The 24163-nt window shown below is 29.0% G+C and overlaps 1 protein-coding gene across 2 annotated transcripts in view; it reads left to right on the top strand.

The window, feature by feature from the left end:
* The window catches only part of sif (guanine nucleotide exchange factor still life), a 1284896-nt gene that overhangs the window by 1218588 nt on the left and 42145 nt on the right, over positions 1-24163 (top strand). For both annotated transcript variants that reach the window (XM_075376797.1, XM_075376796.1), the window contains exons 11-18: positions 566-675; positions 4098-4280; positions 6786-6980; positions 8843-8951; positions 11322-11501; positions 18117-18235; positions 19615-19791; positions 22685-22872. In XM_075376797.1, the coding sequence (XP_075232912.1) occupies positions 566-675; positions 4098-4280; positions 6786-6980; positions 8843-8951; positions 11322-11501; positions 18117-18235; positions 19615-19791; positions 22685-22872 (1261 nt within the window). The remainder of the gene's footprint in view (positions 1-565; positions 676-4097; positions 4281-6785; positions 6981-8842; positions 8952-11321; positions 11502-18116; positions 18236-19614; positions 19792-22684; positions 22873-24163) is intronic.

The raw sequence follows: 24163 nt of genomic DNA, 5'->3' as shown, positions 1-24163 counted from the left end.
ATATTTTTTATTTGATAATAAATCAATTTGAACACATCATCAGTTTATTAGGTTGATAAATATAAATATATTTTAAGTAATTTTAATGATCAGCTTATTATATATGGCTTAATTAAAGAACAAATAAAAAATAAGAATTTTTTAAAAATTCATTTTTTTTAGTACATGAAAATTTGTTCATAGAAGATTTTTTTTTGATGCTGTCATGCAGTTTCTTAGTTCTTGATGTTGTAAATATATAAATAGGTTTAAAATCTATTTTTTAAATTGAAAAAGTGTAGGACTTCATGATAAATGTATTATTTAGATAACCACTTATTGATACATAAGATTTAAAGTGACATTCAAATCCTCGAAGAGTGAGAGATAATCAGATATATTTTTTGTGTTACTGTTATTATTTATTTTAATATCTTTACTCAGACTACATACAAGTTATGAGCATAAAAAAGGTGATTTCTCTCTGTTAATAGAAATTTCTTATAAAAAATTCATAATTCCACTTGTATTATTCCACTTTGTATTATATTTTTATTTGGTTTTATTTGTATTTTTTTTATTATAGGTAAGGATATGTATTCCCCTGAGACTGAAACCTCCCCTGCTCCTACTTCTGAAGCACCAAGTAAACAGACTTCTAGAGCGAATTCTTTTGAAATAGAAAACTTGCTCAAGGTAGTTATTCATCTGAAGCTACTTAAATATTTCTAATTATTTTATTTTATTTTTATGTTCGTATAACCTTTCAGTATTTATTAGGCAATTTACACCACATTATATTAATCTTCAGTTTTGTATACCTTATCTTATTTTTTTATTAATTTATTTATTATTTGTAAATAATATAAATGTCAATATTGTTTACATGTTATATTCAAATTAACTAAATGGCTTATAATAGTAATTAAAGTAAATATTTTTGTTTTATGACAAAAAATGTTTCATGTATAAAAAATATAAAATACGTAAAGTATTAATACACTGAAAAATTTACCTTTGCATAATTAAAACAAATTATAGAACCTGCTATAAAATCATGCTATAAAAGTCATGCTATAAAATCATCATTTAACAAACCATTTGAAGTGTTTCTCAAAGATTCATTGTCTTTCATTTATCAACTTTAGTTTTTGTAAATCTGTACTTTAAATTATTACACCTGGCACTGTTTTTTGAAATTTTATCAAAACCACAAGTGTATTAAATCCTTGGGCAATTTAATTAGGTGTTGCTCATCAGTTTTATAATCAGAATCTAAAAAAAAAAAAATTTCTGGATAATTTTGTTAGCTTTGTTTAAAATTAAAGAGGTCTCGCATCATTTGCTGTCAGATTCTTTTAGTAGTAAAATTACTACTACTCTGTGGGACATTTCAAGTTAACCTTTCTAGAGTGATATGATGCCAGAAACTATATACAACTGTCTTTCAAAAATTGAAAGATTTTCCACTTTTAAAAGTGGAAAATTAATTACCATAAATTTTATAGAGAAAGAAAGTAGATAACAATAATAAAGTTGAATAAATGAATTAAGGTTAAATTTAAGAAAAAGAAGTATAGACATAGTAAGTAAATAGATAAATAAGTAAATAAACAGAAAAAATAAGAATAAGGAGCTAGGGTAACTCATCTTCTACCTTCTTTAAATTCTATTTTCTTCATCTGCTAACATCACAAATACATTAATGTTGTGCTTACTAATGTTTACTCCCAGTTTTTGGCTGTGAAATCTGTCAAATTTAATGTATTAAAAATTTATTTATGTTATCATAAATTATAACCACTGCATTACACAGGGTTTATAAAAAAAAGCATCACAACATTCAACAGTCCAATAAATTTTAGCTGTATGGACCTAGGGAGATATTTATTTATTTATTTATTTTTTTATGGAAGGAAATCATAACATTTCTGTTATTGATATGAATGTTACCTGTGATAATTCAGTTAGCATCCTATTAGTTTTATGGCAACATGACAACTGTGGAAGAAAAAAACACAGTGTGCTATGGTTTTTGGAATTTAATTCTCTTGTTACTGAACAGTGTAAAATTAGAGGTGTGCGATTTTATAATAGTTTCAGCATATCACTTAATAACTGCATGATTTAAAAAATATAAATTATCAGATAGCTTAGAAATAGCTAAATTTCCGGGAAGGCTAAGCCATAGTAAAATATAATGTTAATTGTACTTGAAACATTTCCACCTGCAGTCTGCAATTATCAATTGACTGCTGAAATTTGAAGTTTGTTATTCCCAAATTTATTATACATAATGTTATGTGAAAGATTATTATTTCACACATACAAACTTGACCTAAGACATGAAATCTAACCATATGAAATTGGCATGTTAAATTTCAAATGTTACCTAGGAAAAATAGATAATGTTGAAAACTTTTTACACATACTATTTTTGCAGATGATAAGTACCTTCTATATCATTGGTTGGGTAAATTAGTATTACTTAAGTTAGAGGTTAGATAAACCAAATTAGATGGTTGAATTTGTCCAAGATCTCCAAAAGTACAAGTCTAGTATGATCTCAGCTATTGAATTGTTGTAGGTCTGATTTTCTTTGTAGAGAAAACCATTTCACGTTTCAGCTATCAGGGGATGCTTAAACTGTTTTTTTTTACAGCAATTAATAGTCAAAGAATATAGTTAGGTTATGTTACAAGAAGATAGGTTACCACACATTTTATCTTGGAGGTTAGAAACTTCTTCAATAAAAGGTTTCTAAATTGGCAAAGAAGGGCTTATTTTCTAGCCACCAAAAAGTCTAGATCTCATGCTGTTGAATATTTTTTGGGAATATATAAAGGAAATCATTTATCTATGGAAGTTCATGATTTAGACAGTTATATGAAATGTGTTGATGTATGATCATGACAGAAATGATCATAAAAGTTGAATAAAAACAAAACCATTATTTTATTTTAATGCATCTGTGCTACAAATGATGTTCATATTTATACTATGTATTAATACTTTGTTCCATTTGAATAAAAGGTTACCAAATGATATGATTCTTTTTCAGAAACTGTATTTTTAATTTTAAGATTAACAGAAGTAATATTTTATTACTTGTAACAGAAATCCTATACAAACCGTGAATTTAGAGGCTCCATCTTTAATGTACTGTATGAAGATCATGGATGTAATATGTTGTAATTACAAATGGAAGTTGTTTAATAAAAATATATAAAACTACTTCTAATATCTCAGATTAGTTACATTGATTTAAAGGTAAATTCAAAATCTTCCATTTGTTAGATTAATAGATTAAAAAAAAACAAAATTTTGAAAAAAATATAATATAACAAAATCAATAAAGACGTAAAAGAATAAATTACTTCATATGATGTGTCCTGTACATTATCCTGTGTCCGTATGGTGATTTGAAACTTAACATAAGATAATCACATTCTGAACAAGCACATCTTTGGGTTGTAGATTAGGGAAAAGTCTTCAGATGTGGAAAATTATTAAGAATAAAGTTATTAATAGGGTAAAAAGTTACAGATAGTTATAGTTAATTGTTAGTCTTTCCGGTGTTATATTCCCACTAAAATAACGAACTGTATTTTGTGATCAGGGATCATGGTGGAAAAGACCTTAATCCCCCTATTAAAAAAAGTTATTCTTTACTACAACATTCTTTTTGCTACAACCAGTTTTTTTTTTAAGATGGATGTTATAAAATGCCATAAAATTACCAAAGGTGGCATTCCCTAGCCTAGAAATGATAACATAACTCTATTTCATAGGGACAATGCAGAAAAGTGGACTGCGGGAAAGAGTTTAATGTTATCATTAATAAAAAATAAGAAGTTGAAAATAAGATAAAGAGAAAATTATAGTAAATATTATTAACATTTTAATCCTAAGTTGCAAAGTGAAAAATTTTCTGAGTAGATGGGTATATCACTGATGAATTATGATATTTTGGGGTTTGCAAATTCGAACCAGTGTTTAAAATTTTTTAAACAGTCCTTTATAAAGTTTAAAAGTTCATCTTAAAATTCTCTTCTAAAGATGTTATGATTAATGTGAATACCCAAAAAAAACATTTCCTATTGTTTTTTGTTTTACAGACTGCAGAACAGGTTACAGGGTTCTGTCGATCACCTCAAGAGACTCGTAAATCAAGTCCTACTGGAAGTGTAGTTAGCACTACGTCACAAGCTTTGCTCACTCCTAGCCGACAGTTGACTGATGCAGAAAAACTACGTAAAGTTATTTTAGAGCTTATTGATACAGAACGTACTTATGTTAAGGTTTGTAAATTAGATTTTATTAATCAGTATTTTTTTGAAATATTTATGTATAATTTTTTTATACAAGTACACTTAATTTACATAAAACTTTCAAAAGTTCAGTCTGAAACCAGCTAATAAGTATCCATTCACTGATGTGACAACCACATAACTATTCTTGGTCTGATCAGTTAAAAGTCCATTTTAAGCAAAAATAGAATTTTATTTCTGAGTTTTTTGACTCGGTTACTATCTACAGGCAAGAAGTGTACTGTGTAACCTTAGGATCATAAAAACTTTCTTAAAAGTGATTAAAAAAAATTAATTTTAAGTGATTCAGAACTTTATGGATACCTACAAAGAGAGAGCTCCTGTGCATCGTAGCATGAACTGCAATGATGGATTTTCCCTCTGATCATTATCTTTAGAATGGAAGTGTGTAAATGAGAAGTTTTCTGCTGTAAAAGTGATTTTTTTTTTGTTAATTTTCTGAAAACAATCTGCAGATGCAAAATATTTAACATTTTTCTGAATATTATTTCATATATTTAAATGCCAAATTAAATTCACTCATGTATCATGATATTTCCAAATTTATTGGTCCTAAATGGCTAAATAAAATTTGATAAGTATTTCCTTTTAGGACCAAGAAGAAAAAAAGGATTTTGAAAAAATCAATACTTAAGAGAGTTTTTCCTCTCCTCCGAATCGGATTTCACAGTGAAGCATAACACAATCTGGGGGACTGTTCTTTTACTCTAATAAGCCTACTTACTATTAAGCCTGCCTCTAACTCCCAGAGTAGGGTTATCAGACCCGACTGTGTCATTTCTGTTCTCCCACCCTAGGAGCTGGGACTTGGCCTTTATGCTTTGTTTGCCTCAAACGAGAACACCCAAAAGAGCATTCTCACCCAGACTTCAGTTTTTTCTACAAGAGGATAAGGGAGTCCCTGTGCCTCATCACTGCTACCCATCTGTGCATGCACAAACGAATAACAGCTCAGCAAGGAACTGTCCCTTATCCCCTCATTGCCCTAGCAGCCTTATCCTTCTGTTGAAGGACCCGTGTGATAAAATCAGATATAGCATGGAATTGTACCTCATTCGCCAACATACGACCCATGATACTCTCCATCGTAAGTGGCCCAGTAATCAACTCACATTGCAAGTGCTCTCTGTCCCAGGTCCGACAAGCAAACACGACATGCTCCAGAGTGTCGAGTTCCCCACAGGATAAACAAAAGGGGTCATCCCCCCCCCAGGTATGAAATATACCTGGAACACATCGTGGCCAGACAGGAACTGGGTCAACCAATAGGAGATCTCACCAAACCTATAGCTGACTCATGGCTTCACCTGCAGAATCAGGCAGTGAGTCCACCACCTGGTCAGAAACGATCCCAACGAATCTGTCAAGCTTGGCACATCCAATCCTGCATCTCAGCCTTACCAGCCCCTTGGAGAAGCCCAATCCACGTGGTTGCAAGCTGGTGAAATGAGGGGACCCCCACAATAAGCAGCTCAGCGGAGACAGAAGAGGATGCAGATACTATGCATAGAGCTATCCTCTACACGTTCTCAAGCATGTGTCTATTCCTATTGCTACTCAGTGCCGGCAACCAGACCTCAACACCATATAATAGTACCGAGTTGATCACATTACCATAAACCACGCCCGCTTGGAGCCCCAAGGACTGACCACATTTCCTAACAACCTACTCAAGGCAGTGACTATCTCCCCTGCCTTCTCTGATACCTCCCGGACTATACCTACATTTAAGAGGGTCTAAAATGACATAAATCTACCAAATAATGATTAAATTGAAAATCAGTAAATTTTGATTGACCATTAGTTAAAGCAGGTTGAAATCATCACCTGCCTTTTTTCAGTAGACCTTTTTTTTTATTTTTTAACCTTTGGGACTGCTTTTAGGTATTGCTTCAGAAGAAGAAATGAATGGCAAATTTTTTAGCATGTGAAAATGCCATGCCTGATCGGGATTCAAACCCAGGACCTCCGGAAGAAAGGCTGAGACGCTACCACTCACACCACAGAGGCCGGCTTTCAGTAGACTTGCCATGCTGATATACAACCATATGTTTGGCCATGTGTATTTAGATTGACTGCCTTTACTCATTCCAACAATGTAAACAAGTAACCATTCCAGCAGATTTGACTGGTGATAGATAATTTTTATGTATGTTGATTGATAATTTCATCTTCAAAATTTATACATGAGTAAGTCACATCTACCCAGAAACCAGTTGATTCTGAGCTTCATTCAAAGTTAGTGCTGTACTACTAAAGTGTTCTATCTGAATTACATTGTTTTTAAATATTGATTAGTATTCGTAAAAATGATTATTATACTAAAAACAGTGGAGTGTTTATGAGTTTCCAAGAGTTACAGAAAGATATTTATTATTTTAAGATATTTTTTTTCATGTTTTATACATAGATGGATTTAATGATTTATTTTTAATGAAATGCTGTTGAAACTAATTTTCTTTTTTTCTTTTTTAGCATTTAAATAATTTATTGGAAAATTATCTTGAACCATTAAAGAAAGAAACATTTTTATCTCAAGCCGAAATAGCAGCATTGTTTGGTAATATACAAGAAATAGTTTCGTTCCAAAGACAGTTTCTTCAAAACTTAGAGGAAGCATTGGAAATGGAACCTGATTTTCATAAATTTGAGCATCCTAGTCAGTTTAAGGTATCATTTTTGTATTTATTATTTATTCATTTGTTTTTCATTTATTTTTATGTTGTATTACATATGAACATTCTCTAACTTTAAAACCTAACTTTCAACTTGAGATTACTGTTCAACAGTCAGATAGTGCATATAAGAAAAGCACACAGATGTTACTAAAAAATAAAAATCTGTACTTGTTACATATCATAAAGATATTTTGATTAATAAAAGGTTTTAATTTTTTAGTTGGAATATATATATAGTTTTATGAAACATTTTTACTACTATTGTAAGAATCAATAGGGTATCATTTTATGTTTTCATAAACTGTATTTTTTTTCAATTTATTTTTTAAAAAAATCTTTTAAGTATCTGTTACTGTTTTTGAAAAAAAAGCAGTTTTACTACAGAAAAAAAATTATTTATTTCTTATAGCTGTAATACATGTAAGGTAGCTAAGGTTCAAGAGATATCTATTAGAGGTTCCTTTTCTGTGAATGATGATGATTTTTTTACACAGCCAGTCTGTGGTGAAGAAATCATTAAAGGTAGTTCATCAATGTAGAGTACAATTAACAATTAAATCAAAGCAATTAAAACAAACAATTTAATCAATTAAATTAATTATTTTTATTGTTTTTTAGTACTAAGTATTTTCCTCAGTTCATATAAAAAGTTCAAAACTTCCCATAAAACTCTTTAAAATCGCAGATTAGTTACTGAAAATAAAAAAGTTAAATCACTAATTAAACAGATGTGTATTAACATATTTCAACAAATTCTGCTAAATAGTTGTTTATGATTGATTAATTTTAAATATTATTTAATCCCTTCCCAGTTTTTGTTGTAATATTATGATGATCACGATGTTTACAAAAAGGACTCCTTTTTGTAATATTATGATACTTGGTTTTGTCCAGTTTTATTTTGTTCTGTGTGATAATATTATGACTTATATGCTTTTAGTACCTTATTTAGCCATTATTAGTGCTAATATTCACTTTTTAAGTAGTCTATGCTTCATAGCAATTAATAATCATTAAAAAAAAAGAAAAGGGTCAAACCAATAGAATAAAATAATTCTAAACCCAAGCACAACCACTAATAGTTTACATTTGTATAGTGTTGCAAATGAAGAGTTAAACCGTGGTGTTCGTTTTCAGTCTAGCGATTATTTTTGAATTTTATTTTATGAATATTTTTATATTCATAAAAATATTATGAATTATATCGTGTATATGAATTATTTTATTATTGGTATATGATGACTTTCAGTTACATTTTACACGACTGATTTTAGTAAAATTTGTATTTAATTTTTTTTACATAACCTAAAATTTGTTCATCAGTCAAAATAAAGAAAATAACACTTTATAATTATGAATTACTTATAGTGAATAACAAATTAGTGTAAATAAATGTAATATTAAAATATTTGTTACTCTAAATAAAGACTGGTGATCTAAAAGAGTGAAAGTATTAATTTTATTTTAATATTGTAATAAAAAGATAGGTTAGGTTTATTTTTTTTTAAATAATTACAATGTGTTTTTCATGCATTATATTTACGTTTTTCAACTATTTTGCCAAATTAATTCAAAATACTAATATTTAAGTTAACAAAACTTGATTAAAATAACATTAAAACAAGTAAAAAAATAAAATCAGCAAGGGACTATTATTACTATTTACTATTATTACTTTCCTGTATTTTTATCATACTCTGGAAGGAGGTCTTGAAGTCAGAGTTGCAACATTTTACCTTCCAACTGTTTTATTCCAATTTATCTGCAACAGATGTCTGGAAAAGTTAGGAACATTTAACATTTAAAAATATGAAATTTTGTTTTTAAGTTCTTATTTTTTCTTGTTTGTTACAGAATGTATTATTTTCAGTGGGAAGTGCTTTTCTTTACTATGTTAATCATTTCAAATTGTACAGTTCTTTCTGTGCTAGTCATTCCAAAGCTCAAAAAGTTTTACATCCTAGTAAGTACCTTTATTTATTTATTTTTAAAGTACTACGGCTATTTTCAACAATATTAGTCATACAATAAAACTGATTGATATTAGGGTTTTATATTGTTTTGTACAGTTCAGTATTATCTTCTAATTTAAAAGTGTAGCCTAGGCAAACAGTGAGGTGTATATTTAACATGACAATATTTTAACAAATATATATTGTAAAAAGCAAATTATATTTACATGTACAGCTTCATTGTTATTAGACTAGCTGTGATGGATTAAGGGCGTTATGCTTCTGCATAATTGGCTTTAAATTCACCTTTTGAAGAAATTAGTCCTGTTACTACTACTATATTTTATTAGTGACTTGAACTGCATTCAGTGTTCACAGTGATGTGTGTAGTTCCATATTCAGCTATTCTATTTTATTAGTAATACACAAGACGAAGTTGTGATTTGTGTTATTAATCTCTGTAATCATGATTAATATTACAGTTTTGGAAGCAGTAATAAAAAACACTGGTAAACTCATTTGAGTACAAGATTTAAAATTTATGATTGCTATAATTATAATGTACATTCAGTATGAATATTTATTAAATTAGAACCCATCTAAATAGTTAAATTGTTACTTTAAACTACATTTTTTTCTGATAAACAAAGTGTCAAATAATATTGAGCAGTACTCTTTTTTTTGTAGAAACTGCCTAAGACCAGATATTACAAACTTTTCTGGGTTGAAAACTATAATTGTCTGATCAGATAGAGAAACATTGAAAAGATTATGATTGTCATAATTGAGTCAATTATGTCAAATTCAAATTCAATTGTCAAAATTGAATTTTTGTTTTGAAAATGTTAATTTTGAAGAATGTTTCAATTTGAAGTATACTTACTGTCTGCATAAGAAAATGAAAGCAAAAATATGGTGTGCCTTGTATTGACAGTTTTTATAGGGAACAAAAGTTCACATTTTTCACATGGTTTTGATTAGAAGGAATTGATTTTTGGAAACTATGACTAGAATCATGATTAGTGTACATTGCAACACTATAAACACAATTTATAAAATATTAGGTAGACATTTACAATTTTACTAAATCAGGTGCTTATTATTTATTTAATGTTTTAAGATTGGGCCCATTTATTTCTAAAAAGAAAAAATAGAAGATTTTTATTGTTATCCTTTTTTTAAAGCTGTAATAATACTTTGTGTAAAAAAAGAAGTTTGTTACTTTAGTTAATGCTTTGTAATACATGGATCAGTATCAGAAGAAAAATACATAAGGTTGTAATATTACTACATGATTAATATACATGACTAATATTTTTTCAGAAAGAATAATAATTTTGTTGTATTATTAAACAAATTTTCTAACTATTTATCTAACATCACTAAATTAGTTTTTTTTTATTTGAATGATTGAAAATCTTTCTGTTTACTCATTTATACTCATATTTTCAGGCATTTTATTATCAGTGAATAATATTTGTTTAGAATGATACTATTATACAAGGTTTTTATATTTAGGCAGTGCCTTTGCTCTGAATCTCAGTCTGCCTCTACATCATTGTAGAATGAACAAAGATGAACAAAGATAATGATATACATCATTAAATTCTACAAATTTAATGTTTCCCAGTATTATTTGTTTTAATTATGTTGTTATTTATAATGTGTATTACCAATGCTATCATGAATGGGAAAATCTATACCATTCATATGGCCTTGCAGATTTATCTTTTAGTTCTCTGAAATGAAACTGCAGAAAAATGTAATTTTTTTGACACACCATGTTGGCATAAACTTATTAAAATGAATATTCTGGATTCTGTTTCTCTTGGTTGTTATTAACAAGAAATCTGGAAAATTTTTATCACTTTTATTATTCTTGGAAACTACATGTGTTATATTTGTTTTGCAGTTACCAATCTGTTAATGTACATCTCATTTTAAAATGCTAAATATTTTTAGATTAGTTTTTGGTGGGATGGAAACTTTTTAGATAGTAGCCCATAAAACCTTCTTTTGTATGCAAATTGAAGTCCTTTTTCGCTGTTATTCTGATACAATTTATTTTTTAAATTATAATAAACAGTAATACACCTAAATTTTTATATTCTATTTGATAAATTTCAAAGAGTGTTTAATAAATATTCAAACCCTCGTGAAAAAAACATGAATTTTTAACAACTATTTCATGTAGTGATTCAAAATATTTTGAAATGAGGTAACTTTTTCTATTCATTATTGACATCAAGGTTCTTTATTGTTTTTTTTTTTTTGTTATTTTTAAGTAATAATTTTTTAATTGAATTAGAAGATCAGAAGATGATAAGATGATATAATATTAGTTAATATTACATTAATTATTTTTTTTTTTACATTCACAGATGAAGGTAATCAAGCGCTACAAGAGTTCCTATCATCACGAAATCCTAGACAGCAGCACTCTTCTACGCTTGAATCATATCTTATAAAACCAATACAAAGGATATTAAAATATCCATTACTTTTGCAGCAATTACGTAATCTTACAGATCCACAATCTGATCAGCATCTTCATTTAGTTGGTAATTATAATTACCATATATCTTTATTAATAATCTCTATCCATGATCTACGTTATTAAAAAAAATATATTAAACTACTTTTTAAGTGGCTATGGAACACTTTTTATTAAGATAAAAATTATAAAATCTTTAACTCAGTTTGAACTGTCTTTCACTTTAAATCAAATTTCTTCAGAAATGTCTTTGGGAAACTGTGTGTTTTCATTTTGTTCCATACAATATGTCATACCATAGACTACCACATTCCACTAACATAAAAATACTATCAAAATGAACTGAACAAAATTAAATACTAATTTGAACCCAATAAATAATAGAACAGTAACAGATAAAATTCTACACAAAGTTTTGTGTAAAAAACTGAAAAAAGCAAATAATGATAAATTCTTAACACTTGCTTACATTTACAGTCAACTGAAAAAATTGCCCACAAATTAAAAAAGGAAACTAAAAAGAGCCACTAATGAAAAAATAAAATACATTTCGCCAGACACAAACTTAGATAACAGTAAAAAATATTCAATTTACCTAGCTTACAAATACAACAGTTTGTTTTCACATTTATTACATAATAAATTTTACATAAATCAATGTGCAGCTTTTTGAAACAATATGTAAAATGATCCTATTCTATGATTGAAATAATTTTTGGAAATCTTTTATGTAAACACAAAGGATGAAAATTGTTAAATATACATACTTAACTTAAATATATAAACACACAAACTACTTTCAAAATGAAAAACAAAAAAAAAATAAGTCAAATTATTTGAATATATTAACAAAAAAATTTTTACAAACCTGATTAAAATACTAGTAATACATCAAATGATACAAACAACATATCGCTGAATTTGGCAGATTAAAGAACCTTGATATAAAATGAAAGCTAGTTCAGATTCAGGTAAAGTTTTTATAACTTTTTTTATAAATTACAATTTGCCCAATTTTGTGGTTAAAAGTGGTTATTTTCTTTGTATTGTTAGTTTATTTTGTTTCTATAAAATAACAATTAATTTAAAAAAACAATTAAGTTTTTTAACAGAATCTGAAAATGACTGCTGTAATTGAACAGTTATTAAATGTTTCATTGCTTTTTTTTAATTTCTCTAACATTATTAATTTTATTGGTTATAACAATCCACAGTCATACAGAATACTAATTTTTTTTTTTTTTTTACCGTAATAATAATTATACTTTATACAATGAATTAATTTAAAAACAAAGCATTTATATTGCACTTTTCAAATTAATTGAATTGCTACTGCATATCTATCATTTAATCAGCTTTCAAAAAATTTCTTGCAAGTTATGTTTTATATATATATATATGTATATATATATTATTTATTTATTTATTAAAACCCAAACTCTCTAAATTTTTATAATAAGTAATAAATGAGTCAATAATAATAATAATCAGATAAAAACAATTAAATCTCCTCCAGTTAGTGGGTAGTTAAGGTATTATTACCTTAACAATAATAATTATTATCATTTATGGATAGTTGTTTTATTTTTTATTAAGTACAATATATATATATATGACTCATTCAATAATTTTAATGTGTTATATGTTTTTTTCTAAAATTAATGTATTTAACTGTATCTACACATATCTTCCTTAGTATTTAAGAAAAAAGAAACAGTTATATAAAAAATAAAAAAAAGAAATATATATATGTTTCTTTTAATTTTTTAGTGTATGAAAAAACCTGCTTAACTGGAATTTGAACCTGGACTGGGCTTTCTGTCATTAACTCAGTCCAGGTTAGAATTCCTGTCAGGCATGTGAGTCATTTTTCATATGCTACAAAATTCCATTTTCACATCTCATGCAAAAGCTTCAAGCTTATGTAGTGATATCATCAAATAAAAAAAATGGAGATAATTATAATAACATTATACAAAAACAATAATAATGGGGGAGATGTGATAGATAAAAATATGCTGGAAGCTTATTAGAAATTCACATAAAAATATCATAGTTTTGTATCAATTTTACACACAAGTAGTATATACACACGTGGATTGATAGCCACTTTAAGGTCACTAGTTGTCGTGATTGGGCTAAATATGTGTGGGGTGTGATGTCATCAGGTGGTGTGGTGGGGATCTCAAGCCAGTGTAGCTGCATAGATCTAAATCCTGTATTCTATGTGGTTCAGATGTTAGGACCCCTCAAGGCCATGTGAGGTCAGAAGTGGAGTACTTGGAGCATCTGCCTAGATTTAAATCTCATATCTTATGTGGTTCAGATGTTAGAACAATTGAAGACCATATGACATCAGAGCAGTTGTTGCCTAGAGCTGATCTAAGTCATATATCTTATGTTCGTCCGATGGTCTAGATCTAAATTCTATATCTTATGGATTCCTTAATCTTGTAGCATATATCTTATAGGATTCCTTAATCTTGTAGCATATATCTTATAGGATCCTCTATCTTATATTGATGTTAGGACATCTCATGGCCATGTGACGTCAGAGCAGTTGTTACATGTGGCCAGGGCTCAAAACACTAGCACTGGCAGATGAGATACTAACTAGATGAAGATGCTACCGCTAAGTAGACACTAGCGCTGGCGGTTGAAATACGAACTAGGTAAGACACTAGCGCTGGTGGATTAGAGCAGAACTAAATTAGATAATCAAAACAGTAATATCATGAAATATGACTTGGTGAATAAATGACATCAGAACAGTTGCTGCTCACAGCTAGGGTTCCAGATGGGATATCTAACCGACCTTCTGAGATAGAGTAGGGGTGAGTCTGTCGCTTTAGCTGGTCGAGTTCCACAATATTAGACAGGTACTTGCTGTTAATGGGTATCACTCTGGTGCTGGTTGGCAAGACATATCTACACTCCTACAAAAACAATATCTTTTTCGCAGTAGCATCATTAGCAAGCAAGTATAGGACAATGACATTTGATCACTCATCATGTCATCCTTTAAGAGAGTTCAATTACTGAACATTAGCCAATCAACCCTATCGAAACAGGCCAGATGAGATCTCTGGGAATCAAATGTATTCAATCTCTGGGCTGCAGGGTCGCAAAAATGTAACCTGGAATTATATCAGTACAAAAACCTCTCAGATGATAAAGCATTCCTGATCAACATTGGGGAAGATGTAGAAAATCTGCTTAAAAATTCATTTTAAAAGATGGGCTTTATACCTTCAGCCTTGTTCTGGAATGTGAAGTTTTTGTACAAAAGATGAATGTAATATGGAATAAAGATGATATAGAAATCTGCAGCAGTGATGTTCGAGTAAATGATGTAGGTGAAATAGAAGAGGTGATCAAAGAACTTATTTCTCATTCTTATCAAGGTGGATAACAGTCAACATCTGGTTAGTGTCGATAGCTTGTTGCTCCGTATAACCATAAACTGTAAAAGGGTGCGGTTACTGGAGAAGAAGTAGGATTAGGACTTGATAACGGTCCTCCTCATAATCATAAACAAAACGTGCTAGGTTAGAACTGTGTGAACCATCACTATTCAACATAATTGAAAGCACATTCAATAACGACCTGGTTACGTACTCGTATAGTAATAAAAGGAGTGGTGAAAAAATTACATACTGATTCCTACTCAGCCTAAAACATGATGTTACAAATTTATTTACTGAGTCACTTAACTAATGTGAAAAAGCCATAAAATTCAATATATTCCTAGAATTTACACAGGAAAGATGTAGAAAAATGGCAAACGGTAATGAAGAACATGAAACAAAAGATACTAACTTCAAAACAAAATTGATACTAGTAAACAACAAAGCTGATATTGACAAAGCACCAGATAAGGCCTTTGATGAAATAATAAACAAAGAGAGAGAGAATTTCTAATTAAAGAAAGCAGGTGGTTGTTTCTGAGGATATACGGTCTGGTAGTCCGCATAAATAAATACTTTCCCCTTGCATGGCTCAACATACATCGATCTCCCTAAAGAAATTAAAGAAAAGAAAGCTGTGATCAACATTAAAAATGACAATAACTACTGCTTCAAATGAGCTGTACTATCTAAACATATAAACAGTCAGCATTGTCAGTGGTTAAATGAACAATATTACATTTTGGAAGATCAGTATGACTTTTCCATGGTTAAATATCCAGCTGAAATAAAAGATGAAGCAAAGTTCAAGAAAGCAAATAAAGTTTTGATAAATGTACACACATTAAAGAAAAACAATGAAATAAAACCTATAAAAGTGTGTGTTGAGGAAAAAGCCGATTATGATTTGTTGTACATTAAGAATGAAAAGACCATTCACTACTGTTACATATCAAATTTATCACGTCTAGTACAATCACTGTTAACAAAACATAAAGAAGCAATTGAAATATGCAAATGGTGTTTCACTTTCTTACAAAAAGACGGCATTTTTACAAAAAAATGCAGGCTCACCTCTGACAGTGTTTGATGAACAAACCGGCTAATGTTAAAGTAAAGATGATACGTTGTCTACATTATTGTTTAAGAATTACCAAAACATGTTTCCCGTTCCAGTCATTGCATATGCTGACTTTGGGTGTATACTAAAGCTGACTCCTTACTCTATGTCATCGATTAAGAATTTCACACGTGTCACACAGCAACATGAACCTATGAGTTACTGTCTGCACTTTGTATCTCATGACGCTGTTGACAATGAGATAAAGCAGATATTACCTCAAACACCACTGCTGTCCAGAGATCCTAACGCCATACAGCACTTTGTATGACAATTAGTAGTCGATATAATGTCAAAAGTGGCGGATAACCTCAAATGAAACAAAAATTTGTATTTACACTGGAAGATGAATCTAGATACAACACAATAAATGACTGCAAGATGTGTAAGATACCGTTCAGTTCTGAAGCGAAAAATGTGAGACCATTGCCGTTTTACCAGTTGGTACAGAACAGCACTTTGTAACAATTGTAACTTGCACAGGACTAAGCAAACCAGTATGCACAAACCGTCTTCATCCACAATCTATCAGGCTATAATTCTCACTTCATCATAAGATAACTGGACTGTGACGGCAGAATGATATACGTGATACTGAAAGTGACAGAAAAATTCATTACATTTAAAAAACCAACGTATATTCGACAGTCTAATAACGCATGCAGATGATGAGATCAGTTACATTCTGGAGGTTGAGGTTAAATATCCTTCTCATCTCCACGATTTACTCAATGAGTTGCCTTTTCTGCTGACCAATGAAAAGCTGCTTGGTTTTGACTGTAGCAAACTGCTGACGACATTAATTCCGAAAAAACACATTTGCCATTATGTTACACTAAAACACGCGATCAGAAATGGCTTGCTCGTGACAAAGGTCTGTAAAGTGTTACAATTTTGCCACAGTCCTTGACTAAAAGGCTATATCAATCTCAATATCGCTTTAAGACAAAAAGCAAGGAATGATTTTGAGAAAGACAAGCTAATGAATAACGTGGTATTCAGCAAATGTCTGGAATCAAATCCACTCAAACAGTAACTGATCATAAACAACTAACTAAATCCATCGCCAAACCCACATTCAAAGACCGAATTATATATAAAGAAAAGTTGGTTGGTGTAGAAATGTGGAAAGATCTATCTCAATAAGCCCATCTACGTCAGCCTCACAATCTCAGACATAAGTAAAACATTAATGTGTGACTCACTACTCAGTGATAAAGGTGAAATAAGGTCTGAAAATACAGCTACTGTATATGGATACTGATAGCTTCATCTATAAGATTCACACCGACTTTTTCAAGGACATGAGAGGTCCAGATTTGATCTGCCACTTTGATACATCAGATTATGCGAAAAACCAGCCAAACAAATTCACGTAAAAACAAAAAGGTACTTGGAAAATCTAAAGATGAGACAAACACCCTATAGTGATTATGGAATATATAGAAGAACTGAGAGCTAAGCTTTACACTTTTCACACTACTAGCTATATCAAAAAAGCGAAAGGTGTAAAGAGAAATATGGTGAACAATGATATCACCTTTGCCGATTACAGAGCCTACTTGGACGATACCAACTATGAAGTCGACAGGGCCATGCTACTATTTAGATAAGTAAAACATCATCTCAGTACTATGGTAACAAACAAGCAAGCTTTATAACTAACTTGTTTATTGTATTTGTATAAATAATACATGTTGCATACTATAAAAGTACCATAAGATAGATACAATTACTGATCTAAAAGTGATAAATTTGTCTAGTTTTGTCTAGTGGTTCTGGTGTAATCGTTAAGAAAAAAGTAAGGTAATACCACATTTACCAAAGAAAAAGCTTAGCAAAATCATTGCTGCTAATGGGAATACATCAGCTGATCTAAAGTGAGATTTCATGAATCATTTTGAAGCTGTCGATAAAGTAAACAAAAGGTTACCAATGAAACTAAGATAACATAATTTAGTTTTCAATTTTATTTTATTTTATGTGTTGTGATGATATAACTATTTAATGCTTCAACAAATTTTGTGAATGATTTTCATTTTGCACACTTTATCAGCTTTATCTCTAACATGTAAGATAATTGTGATAAAATAGGATAATATTTTTAGTTATTTATTGTTATATTTATGTGACACATTTTTTTTTGTAATTACAGAGGCTCTAAAAGGTATGGAAAAAGTAGCTGAACACATAAATGAAATGCAGAGAATTCATGAAGAGTATGGTGCAATATTTGATCATCTATTTAGACAACATCAAAAGTCATGTAAACAGGTTTGTTTTCTTTCACTTCTCATTTGACTAGTTAAATACTTTTATAATTTCTTTCTGTTCTGTGTAGATTTTTAACCTATGAATTGTATTCCCACATTTCATATCAACAGTTGTATACTTTAGTATTATCTTTAGTTTTTTTACAGTATTTACAATACCTTTTATCAAGCCAAACATTTTAAACATTTTTCTGTTGTGCAACGTTTCAAAATCATATAGCTTTCTTTGTTGTGGCTATCTATCTGCCCTCTTTTGCTCTCATAAACCATTAAAAACATTCCAAAAAAAATGTTCTAATACCTATACATTTGTTCAATGTCAGTATTTTCAGACCTTTTTTTATAAGAAAGCAGAACAGCTTACACTAAATCATCTTCTTTACTTATTCTCTAATTTTGTAATGTAAGTTAAATGGTACTCATATATTCTTTGTTATTGAAAGAAGAGAATTAATAGCTTCAAAATCTTGTTAAATGACAGTTTAGTCTTGAAAGTAGCTTGTGGTCCTCCATATGAAGTAAACTTTTAAAATATCTAATAAAATAGCTGCAAAAAACAAATATTTCCTTACACAATATCAAAAGTTAATTGTTCATCAAACGATTTATGTCTGGAATTCTTATATTTATTTTCAAACTTGTTAAAAACAGAAGAAAGCTTCTACTGAATTATAAAGTTTAAAATTTTATCTAGAGTGTAACTTTAACAAGATGAATTTGTCAGTTGGTTATTCTGGCTCTTTCTCTATCTCAGACTTCTTCAGTAAAATTAATTTATTTCTGTACTTCTTACTAATGAAAATCTTAGATAACATGGTATCAGAGGAGCTGTCTACAGCTGTTTAGTGTCATACTATACAGAATTATATGTTCTCAAATAATTTCAATTAACAATTCTATACTTTTTCCCTTTTGTAATGATATTTATTAATTTATTATCCTCACCTATTTGCTTTATCTATTTATTATTATTTTTTATTGCTGTTATATAATAATATAGAACTTAACCACTTCACTCTGTTTGTCATTCATTTTTAATTTGTGATATTATCCTGGTCAAGAATTTCCATTGTTTCCTTCCAAGCTTCCAGGCAATTAGTGGGATAGTTATATTTTTTATCCATGGAGAAGCACACAACCATTTCTGTTATGATTTACTTATTGCATCTGTATTATAAAAATTTATTTATTTAGTTGTATCTTCTACCGATTAGTTTCACAAATATCTTTACTAAATAAACCTGATGTCTTTAGTGAGATGTCTCAGTAGCCACTTGTTAGAAATTTTTTATTAGCATAGAATTCTTATATTTTTAACTTCATTCTGTTCAAAACTAATATAATATAACCTATGTATCTTTTACTTCATTTTTGTTACAGCCTATAGATTTAAGTCCAGGTGACCTTCTCTATTATGGTGGTGTAGAATGGCTCAATATTTCAGATTTCTTAGGTAAAATAAAGAAGGGCCTCGAGCTTCATGCAATGTGCTTTGTTTTCAAATCAGCTGTAGTCTTCCTATGTAAAGAAAGATTGCGACAAAAGAAAAAGTTGATGGTGAGTGTTTTTTATTAGTATAATTATGTAATTTATCTAATTTTTAGTTCTGTGTTCTAAATTTTTACTTTGTAAGAATTATATAATACTACATCAAATAATGATTTATGAGAAGATTAATTTATGCTAATTACTAATGACTTATACAAGTTAATTTTACTAATTCTATTGAAATTTTTGATAAGGTAGTTGTCACTAAACATTTTCTTTAGCAAAGAAAAAATTTTACTTGAACACTTTTATGAAAATTTTATTTAATTTTCAGTCTTTGAGTTTTAATGTTTATATTTAATAATCAATACTAGAGTGTATATAGTTATGGATGATATTTAAAAAATAGTAATATATTGTAATTAGTATGAATATTGAATTTTGTTTATTTCTGTCTTGTGTTAAAAAAATTATCTTGGGTTTTTTATTTGTTAGTTTATCCGGTTATTTGCAAATACATTTTCAAATTTTCAAAGAATTAGAACACTTTTTTGTCCATGACAGTGATTCTATATGGAGATTTAAACTTTTTCTAATGACATGGAAAAGCAAATTGTAAAAGAAAACATTTAAAAAAGCTTGATGAAATTAGAAATTAGCATCCTTACTTCATGCAGTAAGGATGCATGAAGAGAAAATAGATGTATTATGTTTTGTGAGAGAAAACAATGATAATGGTAGTGAGGAGGCATGATATGAAAGCTGATATAAATATGAATAGACATAAATAAACCTGATATAGATATAAATTGGAGTTTATGAAGGAATTCACCTATCTTGGAAGCAGAATTACATCAGATGGATACAGCTTAAAGGACATTATTAGCAGAATAAAACAGGTGAAATTAGCATTCAATAAGTAAATTAAGATATTTGCTCAAACAATATAAACAAAAAATTGAGAAAACCGTTAATGAAGACATTCTTATGGAGTGTTTTCCTATATGACAGTGAAGCATGGACAATAGGGGCAGAAGGGGAAAGAAGAATAGATGCATTTTAGCAGTGATACTACCAATGGATCACTGCTAAAGATTGCATGGAAGATTGAATGGAGATTACATGGAAGATTACATGGAAGGAGAAAATAATCAATGAAGAGGTGTTGCAAAGGATTGATGAAGTGGCATGTTTATTAATCTTATTGAGGAAACAGCAAGACATGTGAATAGGACATGTACTACAGTATAACAGTTTGTTGCACACCATAATAGAGGGCACAGTTGAAGGAAACAATGCAAGAGATTACACACATGATAGAACTGCCTGGAGGAAGAAGACTACTGCAAACGAATCCTAGGATTGATTACTTCAAGAAGAAGAAAAAACTTATTTTAAAAGTTTGTAAGTCATCTTTGTGATCATCTTCAGTAACTGGTGCATTCTGTCTACACTGATGTCAGCTGTGTTTACTCTTTGCAGTTCTTTTTTTTTTTTTAAATAGGTAGATTCATATTATGAATGAAATGAAGAAATATCCATAATTTAATTGTCTGTTCATTTAATACGTTTCATAATTTTTGTATTTGTATTTTTCATACTATTATAGTGAGTTAAGTAATTAAAAAAGGATGATGTTTTAAACACATTTGAAATAATGAAATACATAAATATACAAAACAAATAATGATAACATACTAAATAAACAAACACAAACCGAATCACATACACTATTCAACCACATTCCTAATACATTTCTCCCTAATGAAAGATTCCTGCCAGAAGTAACATCAGCTGATGCTAGTTTAAAAGTATCTTCAAAAACTGAGGAGCGTGATAGAAATGATTGAAAACAATGTGCATTTTTTGTTGTAAAAAAATTAAAAATTAAAAAATGGAGTAAATAATATCTCCACCCCAATATATATATATATTTTTTTTAATATCTTCACCATATCAGGGAAAAGTATCCTGAAAAATAAAGCAGAGAAAATATAACTTCACTGATAACATGTTTTTGTATCAGTAAACTGCATTCAGCCCTTAGAATTGATTAACAACATAGCTCAGTAATGCCAGTTAGTTTTTTTTGTTTTTTTTTAATTTCTTGATTTGATACATTTCAATAAATTGAAAAGGAATTTGTCATCAAACCTGACAGACTCCTAAATACTTATAAGAAGCAACAATATTTATATGTGCTAGATATCCATTAAAAATATAATAACTTTTTATTCTATGATTAGCTGTAATGGTACAGTAAATTTAAATCAATAAATTGGGTAGTAATGTTTGTATTTTTAAATCTGTTCCTGCATATTAATGCAGATATATTTTTTTGTTATAATAATAGATGTAAGTAAAAGATACAGAACAATATAAATAATCTCAATGTTTTGCTTATAAATACAATATAAATTTCTTAATATTACTTCATATGGGCTTTCAGTTTCTTTAATTTTAATACTGTTTACTCAATGTGAAAATTGGAAATAATGTTCATATTGTAAAACGTTAAAAAATTAGTTTTATATATGGAACCACAAGTATAAAGAAAATATTTTACAAAATAAATGGTTACTAACTGTAAGATAACAATGTATTTTTATTTTTGTTGTTCTAGAAATATGCTGTAATTAAACAAAACTCAAATTTTGTTGAAGATGCTAATCTTTCTTAATATCAACAAAATAATAATAATTTTCAAATTTTAAATAAAAATGATTTTAATTATATTTTAACAATAATAATTTTCCATTTTCATAAAATTACCACTTTTTCTATTTACAATTGCAAAAATGTTTTCAATAATATGAGCTCTTTTGAAAACACATTTTGCTGGATTTAATATTTTAATTAGCAAATAAAAATTCATGGTAAGACTTGTTTAATAATTTAAGGAATAATGAATTTATATATTCTACTTAAGTACTTTTTTTATATGATGTACTTTTTTATTCAGAGTGTTGCTAGTAAAGGTAGTGCCAATGAAGTGGAGATTATTCGATATCAAGTTCTAATTCCAGTTACAGAAGTTCAAGTTCGAGCAAGTTCAGCTAAAGATATGGATTCACACTTCTTATGGGAACTTATTCATCTTAGATCTCAACTTCAACGTCGTTCCGAAAAAGTATACGTTCTATCAAACAGGTACATATTTCAAATAGAATACTTTTGAAAATTGAATTCTAGATTTTTTTGAAAGTCTAATTGAAGTAAATGTGAATATTAATTAGAAATAAATTTGATGTTAAATAGTTATGGTTAATTATTAATTAGTAGAAATTTATGGTCTTTTGAGGCCACAAATAAAATTGCTTTTCATATATTTAGATTATTCATCACAGAAATGCTATAATTACATTTCCGTCAAGTAATACTGGCTTCTAATCTTGAAAGGGCTCTTAGAGAGATCCCTTGGATGATGCATCATTTATATTAATTAATAAACTGCAAAAATATTTACTTTTTTTTAGAAGTAATATAATCAGATATTGTCTTAAATAAATATTTATTACACTTTTAAATATGTTGTATTTAGTGTTAGTAAAATTCACCCAGTTGCTGTCCATAACTGTGGAGATATATATAAAATTATTAATTTTTAGATGGACTAAGCCTTTGTTTTGATATCCTAATCTTCATTGAAATTATTGAAAAATTATCTTTGTATTTTTGTTTTTTTTATTATTTTATATGAATATATAATGATGAATGTTCTACTGATGCAATCTGCTGATGTCTCAGTATAAAGTCAACCTCCAAATCCATCAATCCTCTGCTAATCTTTCTGTTTGTTCCTATATCTCCTCCAGCTTGACATCATTAATTAGATGAAACCTTCTCCTTCCACTTCAGTCCTTTATTCTGTTATAATTTTTACAGCCTGAAGTAGTAATCTTTTTCATGTGCAACCTAAACATCAAATGTTAAATAAGTATCACGGGAATCTTAATTTTAGAAGCTGCTTCTCAAAACAGGTCACTTGAAAAATTTCCTAATTATTCTCTCACAGATTATGCAGCCATGATATTCTATTTTCTTCATCTCTCCTTCCTTAGATCTTCCCCTGCATTACCACTTTTAGAAAAGTATGTTTTGTACTATTCCCCTCATATTACATACCAAAATGATATTATGAGGTCTGCTCAGAAAATAACCGAACTTTTTTTTTTAATTTTACAGATTATTGGTCGGTCCTTGTCCCCTTCAAAGTACTCCTCTCCCCTATTCACACACTTCTCCTAGCATTGTTTCCACTTCATGAAGCAGTCCTGGATAGCTTCATTTGAAATGGCCTTGAAGGTACTTGATGAATTTACTTTACTGTCATAAATAGTCTCAAAATGGCGTCCTTTCATCATTGTTCTTAATTTCAGAAATAAGAAAAAAAAAGCAAGGAGTCGAGTAGCCAGGTCTGGTAAGTAGGGAGGCTGAGGGA

Source organism: Lycorma delicatula, chromosome 10 (assembly GCF_047948215.1).
Source record: "Lycorma delicatula isolate Av1 chromosome 10, ASM4794821v1, whole genome shotgun sequence".
Classification (NCBI taxonomy): domain Eukaryota; kingdom Metazoa; phylum Arthropoda; class Insecta; order Hemiptera; family Fulgoridae; genus Lycorma; species Lycorma delicatula.
Note: the sequence above shows the minus strand (reverse complement) of the source record. Positions and strands in the feature narration are given on the sequence as shown.